Source organism: Staurois parvus, unplaced genomic scaffold (assembly GCF_062004578.1).
Source record: "Staurois parvus isolate SC_StPar_1 unplaced genomic scaffold, SC_StPar_1.0 ptg000428l, whole genome shotgun sequence".
Classification (NCBI taxonomy): Eukaryota; Metazoa; Chordata; class Amphibia; order Anura; family Ranidae; genus Staurois; species Staurois parvus.
Window position 1 is genome coordinate 94,058 of NW_028318224.1, and position 11,861 is coordinate 105,918.

Genomic DNA, 11,861 nt, shown 5'->3' on the forward strand with positions numbered 1-11,861 from the left:
TGATCCTCGGTGTGCTGGTGACATCCTCCCTTCCCCTCTAGATGTGACTTGCACTGGTCTTGCACTTCAATGTTCCTTTCAGGATTTTATACGCTTGTTATACTGCTTTGTGAGTATATATCTCATTTTAATAAAATCACAGTGTTTTATTGGGGTAATGCGCAAGGTTGGTGCACTTTCTTTTTGTTTTCACTTTTCAGTACTGATTGGGCTTGTTAAGAGCTGCACAACCTTTGATTCATTAGTGGAAGAACTTCCTTAGTGGTCTATCCATCCACCCACCCACCCTTGATCTGAGTCCCTGAGGGCTGGAGGTGTTGTTTCTTTTTCGAGCTCTCAGTAGTGGTGGTGGTGGCACACAGAGGTGGAGTGGAGCACAAAGAGAAGAGATTGGAAGTGGTGGAACTGCATGAAGCACTTTATTTACACAGAGGAGAAGTTATATTCCACTGCACTTTTTAGTGAAAGAACTGTTGCACTTTATGGACAGATGCATTGAATTGAGGGATATATATGGAGCACTTTATATATTTAAGGAGTTATATAACAGCAATTGCACTTGTATAATAGTTTATTGCACTTTATTTAATTTGCACTTTATATAATTATGTAAGCGCTGTATATTTGTAGGTGACAGGGGTGGACTGACAACTCATGGGGCCCCCGGGCAATAGGGGATCATGGGGCCCCTGTGTCCTTGCCCAAACTAAAAAAAGCCTATGAAAAAGGTACCAGGGGCATCTCATGGGGCCTCCTACTGACCCCGAGCCCTCGAGCAGTGCCTGAGTTTCCAAATGGTCAGTCCGCCCCTGGTAGGTGATATTTGGTTTAACACAGGGGCCTAGGAGCGTTGTTCCTGAAGAATGCAGCATTTTTCAGCCTTGAGGACCTCAGAATAGACCTCACAAACCTACAATGATAGTGGTTATAGGCATCTTGTGCATTGCATCAAAGATTGCCCACTGTCTGTTTACCCACTTGTAGGGGTGGTCTGGTATTTTAGGGATCGGGGACATCTTGATGCCCCCTTTTATGAAGTTCCACGTTAGTGCTTTGGGCCTTCATGTTTTTCCATACTAATAGTAAATTACTTTTAAAGCAAGCCCACACTGACCTCTGTAGCTGTAGCCACCGTGGCATAATTCATCCTCAGAGTGGCATCTGTTCATCTTGTCACACCTAGTTCAGTAGATTGAATAAACCCTCCATACAGGATACAGTCAGTCGAGGGCTGCTGGGCAGTACAGAGGTTGTGGTTCGGGTTCAAAACAAGAAACCGGGTACACAGTGCATTGACACAGCTGCTTGTAATTGCCCATCAGTAACACATATGGAATGGGAATGCACTTAGATGGAAGTTTAACCGCCTAACACCAGCCTTTCTCAACACACGTGCAGCATCAAAAGGTTGGTCTTTAGTGCCCACACACTGCACATATGCGTCACTGGGCGGCTGATGTTGTGATGATAACACGCTCCCAGCACAGAGACTGCGCTGTAAAAGAAAGCTCTCGGTCCAGACTAAAGATTGGAAGCCATCAGGACCAGCTTCTGATCATATGACCACTTTGACAGTGGTCACATGGATTGCTGATCTGTCCCTCCCCCTGGGAGCTCAGAAGGGATGCCAGGGTGGGTAGCAGAGTACACAGATGAAATACATGCGGGAGATTTGTAATTCTGCTTATCCATGCTGGAGATTTACACGGCCATGCCTGAGATTTACATGGATAACGGATTTTATTCTGCTGCAGTTCAGTAAAACAGGTCTTGTCTCTCCTCCAGCCAGTGACTGGAGAAGCAGCACAGGAAAAGAAGCCGCCTTCCTGTCACTCTGCACTTTCCCCCTATCAGCATCTTCCTTTTCAGGACCTTAGTACTGCTGTTTCTTCCTCCTCAGTCTCAGCTTTGTTGTAAAGGTATTGTAAGAGGCTGATACCATTCTATATTGACCCCTATGATATAGATATATATAGATAAGTGTGTGTGTGTGTATATAGACATAGATACAGAGAGAGATCGATAGATATAGATAGAGAGAGATCGATAGATGGAGAGATAGATGGAGAGATAGATGGAGAGATAGATAGATAGATAGATAGATAGATGTTAGATAGAGAGAGATAGATAGATATATAGATACAGAGAGAGACGGAGAGAGAGATAGATGTTAGAGAGAGAGAGAGAGAGATACAGAGAGAGGTGGAGAGAGAGATGGAGATAGAAATAGATGTTAGATAGATAGAGAGAGAGAGAGAGAGAGAGAGAGAGATAGATATATAGATACAGAGAGAGATGGATAGAGAGAGATGGATAGAGAGAGAGAGATGGAGAGAGGGATGGATGGAGAGAGAGATGGAGAGAGAGATTGAGAGATGGGTGGAGAGATGGATGGATGGATAGATAGAGAGATGGAGAGAGATATATAGATAGAGAGAGAGATGGAGAGATGGATGGAGAGAGAGATAGATGGAGAGAGAGATAGATGGAGAGAGAGATAGATGGAGAGATAGATAGATGGAGAGATAGATAGATACAGAGAGAGATGGAGAGATAGATAGATGATAGATAGATAGATATAGATAGATGATAGATAGATAGATGATAGATAGATAGATAGATAGATAGATAGATAGATAGATAGATAGATGATAGATAGATAGATGATAGATAGATAGATGATAGATAGATGATAGATAGATGATAGATAGATAGATAGATAGATAGATAGATAGATGATAGATAGATGATAGATGATAGATAGATGATAGATAGATAGATGATAGATAGATAGATGATAGATAGATGATAGATAGATGATAGATAGATGATAGATAGATGATAGATAGATAATAGATAGATGATAGATAATAGATAGATAGATAGATAGATGATAGATAATAGATAGATAGATAGATGATAGATAATAGATAGATAGATAGATAGATAATAGATAGATAAATAGATAGATAATAGATAGATGATAGATAATAGATAGATAGATAGATAGATAGATAGATGATAGATAATAGATAGATAGATAGATAATAGATAGATAATAGATAGATGATAGATAATAGATAGATAGATAGATAGATAGATAATAGATAGATAGATAGATAGATAGATAAATAGATAAATAGATAGATAATAGATAGATGATAGATAATAGATAGATAATAGATAATAGATAGATAGATAGATAGATAATAGATAGATAAATAGATAGATAATAGATAGATAAATAGATAGATAATAGATAGATAAATAGATAGATAATAGATAGATAGATAATAGATAGATAAATAGATAGATAGATATATAGATGGATAGATAGATAGAGAGAGATGGAGAGATAGATAGATATAGATAGAGAGAGAGATGGAGAGATAGAGAGATAAATATATATATATATACAGTAATTTTTTCATTATCTTAATAAAACCAAAACTGTTTTCTCATCGGTTGTCTTTAACGTGTTCAGTCCAGACATAACGGAGATTTCAGTTTGGGTGGATGCAGAGAAGTTGAATTACCCACCATTGCAGTAGCACAACCTCCCTACTGCTACATTGGTATTATTGTATGGACAGTGCTGTGTTGAGGATATGGGACTTCTTGGAGAGGAAATTGGGGGAGACTGGTCTGTTTGCTGGGAAATTTTGCTGCTGGGAATGGGAAAAGCAGTGGCTGATTCACCGGTAACCAGTATGTTTTTCAGTTGGACTGGCCCTTTAGCTGCAGTAGCGCTGTAGATGTACGATGTCAAAGCATGAGATTTTGTTTACCTGACTTGTAGAATTGTGGGAAATAAAAACGCTTATTCTACGAGCAAACACTCGTTATCGAGAAAAGTAATGTCTCTATCCTGCCCGTTCCAATTCCCCGAACCAATCTGCCAGTTGAGTACCATCCCCGCTCTGGGTCTTTTTTTTGCCGAAGCGCCTTTCATCACACAACACGCAATCATGGCACGGTTGTCCCGACGCTCTGGGTAAACCGATGGCGCCTCATTGGATCATCATGCTTCATCCCACCCAACAAGAGAGCCTTGTGCTTCTTGCCTCGTCCACCTTGAACAGATTGCCGAGCTCCGAAGTGAATAATACTCCTGATGTTCTCCCGCTGCCCTTTTTATCTTTGTAAAATGATTGTATTGATTTGTTAGGTGCAATGCACGCACTCAAGCACCTGTTCCTATCTATCAGTGCTGCGCCAAGTACCGCTCTTTCTCCTTCGTTAAATAACCCCCTCGCTTGTTCTGCACATTATTGGCCCCCAACTCATAAATTCTACCTTATTGCCGCTGTCATTTTTTTTTTCTTCTTCTGGAGAGATTCTCAGCCTAACCATTGCCTGTACAGAAAGAGAATAACAATGTAGCTCTGAGTCCTCCGCCAAAAATATTCATGTTTACCGCTTCTTACAGATACAGTTGCAAGAAAAAGTATGTGAACCCCTTGGGATTACGTGGAGTTTTGCATGAATGTGCTCTGAACGTCATCTAAGTCACAACAATAGAAGAACACAGTCTGCTGAACATAATACTACACAAACATTAGATGTTTCCACGGTTTAATTGCACATAACATGTAAACATTCACAGTGCAGGGAGGAAAAAGTATGTGAGGCTGTAGCTTAATGACTTCTCCCAGAGCTAATTGGAGCCAGGAGTGAGCCAACCTTGACTCCAATCAGTGTGATGATATTGGATGTGTTGCTGACAGCTGTCCTGCCCTTAAAAAACACACACCTGTTTTGGGTTTACTGGTTTCAAGAAGCACTGTCTGATGTGAACCATGCCTTGCAGAAAAGAGCTCTCAGAAGACCTACGATCAAGAATTGTTGACTTGCATGAAGCTGGAAAGGGTTACAAAAGTATCTCCAAAAGCCTTGATGTTCATGTGTCCACGGTAAGACAGACTGTCTACAAATGGAGAAAGTTTAGCACTGTTGCTACTCTCCCTAGGCGTGGTCGTCCTGTAAAAATGACTGCAAGAGCACAGCGCAGAATGCTGCATGAGGTAAAGAAGAATCCCAGAGTGTCAGCTAAAGACCTACAGAAATCTCCGGCACATGCTAACATTTTTGTTGACACATCTATAATAAGGAAAACATTAAACAAGAATGGAGTACATGGGAGGACACCACGGAGGAAGCCATTGCTGTCCAAAAAGAATATTGCAGCACGTTTGAAGTTTGCAAAAGAGCACCTGGATGTTCCACAGCACTACTGGCAAAATATACTGTGGACAGATGAAACCAAGATTGAGTTGTTTGGGAAGAACACACAACACTATGTGTGGAGAAAAAAAGGCACAGCGCACCAACAACAAAACCTCATCCCCACTGTGAAACATGGCGGAGGGAGCATCATGGTTTGGGGCTGCTTTGCTGCCTCAGGGCCTGGACGGATTGTTGTCATTGATGGGAAAATGAATTCCAGAGTTTATCAAGACATTTTTCAGGAAAACGTACGACCATCTGTCCGCCAACTGAAGCTCCGCAGAGGATGGGTGATGCAACAGGACAATGACCCAAAGCATACAAGTAATTCAACAAAACAATGGCTGCAACAGCACAGAATACGCCTTCTGGAGTGGCCCAGTCAGAGTCCTGACCTCAACCCGATTGAAATGCTGTGGCATGACCTTAAGAGAGCGATTCACACCAGACATCCCAAGAATATTGCTGCACTGAAACAGTTTTGTGAAGAGGAGTGGTCCAAAATGACTCCAGATCGTTGTGCAGGTCTGATCTGCAACTACAGGAAAAGTTTGGTTGAGGTTATTGCTGCCAAAGGAGGGTCAACCAGTTATTAAGTCCAAAGGTTCACATACTTTTTCCTCCCTGCACTGTGAATGTTTACATGTTATGTGCAATTAAACCATGGCAACATCTAATGTTTGTGTAGTATTATGTTCAGCAGACTGTGTTCTTCTATTGTTGTGACTTAGATGACGTTCAGAGCACATTTTATGCCCAATTCATGCAAAACTCCACGTAATCCCAAGGGGTTCACATACTTTTTCTTGCAACTGTATGTTGTTTTTGCATCAGCCTTGTTTTTGCTTCTAAAAAGAGAGCGGCATATACGCTGTGCGCACAATTATTAGGCAAGTTGTATTTTTGAGGATTCATTTCATTATTGAACTAAAATACTCTCGGTAAATCCAAAATGTTACTAAACATCAAACCTGAATATTTCAGAAAGTGAAAAAAGTGACCTTTTGGCTTTCTTAGGAGAATATCTGTGTGAACAATTATTGGGCAGCTATTAGTATGCAGAATTATTATGCAACTGAATGAAAAACGAAAACTTTCCCATCTCACTTGTTTTCATCTGTGAAAGTGAGAATAATAAACAACTCAGAATTTACAAATAAACATTTCTGACATTTAAAAAAAAAAAATCAGTGACCAATATAGCCACCCTTCTGTTCAATAAGTCATAAGCCTTCCATTCAAGGAGTTTGTTTAGTTCTTGATCTGTTGAACGTCAACTTTTTGTGCAGCAGCAACCACAGCCTCCCAGACTCTGTTCAGAGACTGTCTTTTCCTTCTCCGTAAATCTCCTGTTCTTAAGAAGGGCCCACACGTTCCCAGTAGGGTTGAGGTCAGGTGAGGAAGGGGGCCATGTCATTCTTTCATCTTTAAGGCCTTTACTGGCTAGCCATGCAGTATGATGGAGCATTGTCCTGCATAAATATCGTGGTCTTGTTGAAAGATGCAGATTTTTCCTGTACCACGGCTTGAAGAAATTGTCTTCTAAAAACTGGCAGTAGGTTTGAGAGTTGATTTTGAGTCCATCTTCAACCCGAAAAGGTCCAACTAGCTCCTTTTTAATACCAGCCCATACCAGTACCCCACCTCCACCTTGCAAGCGTCTGAGTCGAAGTGGAGCTCTGTGCCCATTACGGATCCAGCCACGAGCCCATCAATCTGGTCCGTCAAGAGTCACTCTCATCTCATCAGTCCATAAAACCTTTGAAATAAATCTGTCTTTAGATATTTCTTGGCCCAGTCTTGGCGTTTCAACTTATCTTGTTCAGTGGTGGTCGGGTTTCAGCCTTCCTTACCTTGACCATGTCTCTGAGCACTGAACACCTCGTACTTCTGGGCACTCCAGGTAGGTTGCAGTTCTGGAATATGACAGCACTGGAGGATAATGGGTTTCTGGTAGTTTCACGTTTTGATTCTTCTCATATCTTTGACAGTTAATTTGCATTTTTTTTTCTCAACACGTTTCTTGCGAACCTTTCGATCATTTGCAAAAAAATGTTTAATGGTTCTGTGATCACGCCCCGATATCTTAGCAATTTCAAGAGTGCTGCATCCCTCTGAAAGACTTTTTACAATTTTTAACTTTTCACAGTCAGTTAAACCTCTTTTTTGGCCATTTTGCCTGAGGTAAAGGAGATGCCTAATGTGCACACATTGATCAAGGATGTTGATCTCCTTCGGCCACACCATCCCTCATTACACAAATACCCATCACCCGATATGTTTAAACCCAATAAGCATTCAAGTTTATACAGCTGGGAGTTGGACAATATGCATAAAAATAATGATTTTTGAAAAATACTCACTTGCCTGATAGTTGCACACACAGTATATTGCAAGGATTTTTAAGAACCTTTAAGATTCCCTCCAACTTCTATAGCGGTAGTGCAGATTCTGTATTTTTTTTTGTACAGACTTGGAGCACAATGTCAGTGCAGAGCTTGGCAATCCGTATTGCAAACCAGCTTTTTGTTACCTGAAGACTTGTTTGCCTAGCACAGGTTGGATGAAACCTCTGTACTGTGACTACAAGGAGTGGTGTTGATCCGATGCAATAGTCATTTATGTAACAAGAATTGACCCAAAAAGCACTACCTTGTAGAGGATCTTCAGTCCCTAGGGAAAAAAAAAATCAAGTCAGCAGCTACGAATACCTCAGCTAATGACTTTTAATGAAAGGGTAGCTACCTGTCCAGCACTGTCCTCACCTGGGACAGTTCTTTTGCTTTCTTATATTGTTGGTCAGTAGGAAGAATGTCCCTTACATTGGTGGTCAGTGAGAAGAATGTCCCTTACATTGGTGATCAGTGAGAAGAATGTCCCTTACATTGGTGGTCAGTGGGAAGAATGTCCCTTACATTGGTGGTCAGTGGGAAGAATGTCCCTTACATTGGTGATCAGTGGGAAGAATGCTCCTTACATTGGGGGTCAGTGGGGAAGAATGCTCCTTACATTTGTGATCAGTGGGAAGAATGTCCCTTACATTGGTGGTCAGTGGGAAGAATGTCCCTTACATTGGAGGTCAGTGGGAAGAATGCCCCTTACATTGGTGATCAGTGGGAAGAATGTCCCTTACATTGGTGATCAGTGGGAAGAATGCTCCTTACATTGGTGATCAGTGGGAAGAATGCTCCTTACATTGGTGATCAGTGGGAAGAATGTCCCTTACATTGGTGATCAGTGGGAAGAATGCCCCTTACATTGGTGATCAGTGGGAAGAATGTCCCTTACATTGGTGATCAGTGGGAAGAATGTCCCTTACATTGGGGGTCAGTGGGAAGAATGCTCCTTATATTGGTGATCAGTGGGAAGAATATCCCTTACATTGGTGATCAGTGGGGAGAATGTCCCTTACATTGATGGTTAATGGGAAGAATGATCCTTACATTGGTGCTCAGTGGGAAGAATGCTCCTTACATTGGAGATCAGTGGGAAGAATGCTCCTTACATTGGTGATCAGTGGGAAGAATGTTCCTTACATTTGTGGTCAGTGGGGAAGAATGTTCTTTATACTGGTGGTCAGTGGGGAAGAATCCCCCTCTTACTGATGGCTAAAGAGATCAATAGTATCAGCGGGAACTTATCTGAAAGGCAAAAATTGCTGCTTGCTCAAGGAACCCCTAGCATCCTTTGGAGGAACCCTAGAATTCCACAGAACCCTGGATGGGAAAGTCTGGTCTATGAAAAGGACCCTCCTGACTCACTGATACCTCGCCAGAGATACCTACTCCTCTCCTTTCCACAACTGTCAGCAGAATCCTTGGGGTTGGCTGATGTCAGGACCTAGAGGTAGCAATGGCGTCTCTCCCTTTAGGCCTTGAGATTAACCAATAGATACGAACAGTGTCACATGGGAGGTGGAAACCTGCTCTCTCCTGTACTCAGAAGAAGCAGATATTTTGTGTCACCTGAAGTAGAGGAAGGAACAAGGGAGAATCACTGGAGAGGTGATTGGGTGGTTGGGTTGGAGGGTCTTTTCACAGACACTGAAGGAGTAAAGTGAAATATTCTCTAAGAAAAAAAAAATAACAGCCCAAGAGGGCCTGGTCAGAGCTTACAAATGGTAAAGGGTCCTCCCTCCAGCTCAGACACCCAGCTCTGTATTGTAGAAGAGGAAGGTGTGCTGCTCCATACCTGGTTGTTTCAGTCATTCCAATTTAACCAGTTTGCACTTAATGGAGGAAGTACAGATTCACTTTTTTAGACAATTGAAATCCAGTTGCTGCTTGTCTGGGTTTATAATTCATTCATTAGGTTCCGGGTCAACTATCTTTTGTTGACATCGGGGGTGGTGTGTGGGAGTGGTATGTATTTCCATTCAGGAGATACAAAACCCACTAAAAGAGGTCAACTGCTAGTCAAAGGTAGCGGTCAATGACTTCTGCATGATCGCTGAGGCCTGTCAATCTGAGGTTGAATTGATCTCTTCAGCTCCGGCCCTTAGACAACTATTTTTCTTTTGACTTGTTCTCTCCTCTCTCTTTCAGGTATGAGACTTCCCTCATCGACATGTTGGATGCCATCAGCCCTATCGCTTCTCAGAGGCAGCAAAGACACTACACGGACCTGTATGACCTCAGTATTCTCAGCCCACCAACCCGTGGATATTCCAAGCCCACCCGCAAGCCTGTAGAGCAAGTGAGGCGTGAACCATCCAGCGTGGAATCAGAGGAGAGGCGCATGTTGGAGGAAATCTTCTTCATCTGCTGACAGTTTGCCATAACATAGCCTTCCTGGAGATTCTCCTAGCTATGAGCCTTGCTGTGACCACAGCTAAACAATGGACATTCCTGAAGTGCATCTGTCCTCTGAACACTCTGATCTCACAGCCATTTGTAGCCTTAACTAACAGTCAGCGAAAACGGTTCGTTAAAACCCGAAGCCTTACATAATAGTGATGGGACCAATCCCTGTCGGGTGATGGGCTGTCCTCTGTTTAAACACTTGTTTGTCAGGTTTTGTTATGTATGAGTGACAGGTACACTTTATGAAGTGCACCTGAAATTTTGAAGCAGAAATGAGCAGACCTAAAACTTTATCCTACTTTTTTTAATTTTAGTTTTTTATAATTATGAAGAGCTTTCAATCTTATTTTATGTGGTATTTACCTTTTGTTGCCAGGGCCTTTTCCCATAATTTTCATGCAGACAGTATCTCACAGAAGTGAGTCCCCCCTCACATTTTTGTAAATATTTGATTCTCTCTTTTCATGTGACAACACTGAAGAAATGACACTTTGCTACAATGTGACGTAGTCGGTGTACAGATTGTATAACATGTAAATTTGCTGTCCCCTCAAAATAACTCAACACACCGCCATTAATGTCTAAACCGCTGGCACCAAAAGTGAGTCCACCCCTAAGTGACAAGGTCCAAAGTGTCAATATTTTGTGTGGCCGCCATTATTTTCCAGCACTGCCTTAACCCTCTTGGGCATGGAGGTCACCAGAGCTTCACAGGTCACCACTGGAGTCCTCTTCCACTCCTCCATGATGACATCGGAGCTGGTGGATGTTAGGGACCTTGTGCTCCTCCACCTTCCATTTGAGGATGCCCCACAGATGCTCAATAGGGTTTAGGTCTGGAGACATGCTTGGCCAGTCCATCACCTTTACCCTCAGCTTCTTTAGCAAGTCAGTGGTGGTCTTGGAGGTGTGTTTGGGGTCCTTATGTTGGAATACTGCCCTGCAGCTCAGCCTCTGAAGGGGGGGATCATGCTCTGCTTCAGTATGTCACAGTACATGTTGCCATTCATGGTTCCCTCAATGAACTGTAGCCCCCCAGTGCCGACAGCACTCATGCAGCCCCAGACCATGACACTCCCACCACCATGCTTGACTGTAGGCAAGACACACTTGTCTTTGTACTCCTCACCTGGTTGCCGCCACACACACTTGACACCATCTGAACCAAAACAGTTGATGTTGGTGTCATCAGACCACAGGACGTGGTTCCAGTAATCCATGTCCTTAGTCCGCTTGTCTTCAGCAAACTGTTTGCGGGATTTCTTGTGCATCATCTTTAGAAGGGGCTTCCTTCTGGGACGACAGCCATGCAGACCAATTTGATGCACTGTGTGGCGTATGGTCTGAGCACTGACAGGCTGACCCCCCCACCCCATCACCTTCTGCAGCAATGCTGGCAGCACTCATACGTCTATTTCCCAAAGACAACCTCTGAATATGACGCTGAGCACGTGCACTCAACTTCTTTAGCTGACCATGCCGAGGCCTGTTCTGTGTGGAACCTGTCCTGTTAGACCGCTGTATGGTCTTGGCCACCGTGCTGCAGCTCAGTTTCAGGGTCTTGGCAATCTTCTCATAGCCTCGACCATCTTTATGTAGAGCAACAATTCTTTTTCTCAGATCCTCAGAGAGTTCTTTGCCATGAGGTGCCATGTTGAACTTCCAGTGACCAGTATGAGAGAGTGAGAGCGATAACACCAAATTTAACCCACCCGCTCCCCATTCACACCTGAGACCCCGGGGAGAGTCGCATGACCCCAGGGAGGGAAAATGGCTCACTGTGCCCAATTTGGACCTCGTCACTTAGGGGTGGACTCACTTTTGTTGCCAGCG

The 11,861-nt window shown here is 42.9% G+C and overlaps 1 protein-coding gene across 1 annotated transcript in view; it reads left to right on the forward strand.

The window, feature by feature from the left end:
* The window catches only part of LOC149454448 (uncharacterized), a gene marked incomplete at its 5' end in the record, with an annotated part of 103,329 nt that extends 92,829 nt beyond the window's left edge, over window positions 1–10,500 (forward strand). Inside the window, one exon of the mRNA XM_089687540.1 lies at window positions 9,771–10,500. Coding sequence (XP_089543666.1) covers window positions 9,771–9,993 — 223 coding nt within the window. The remainder of the gene's footprint in view (window positions 1–9,770) is intronic.
* Between the last annotated feature and the right edge of the window lie 1,361 nt (window positions 10,501–11,861).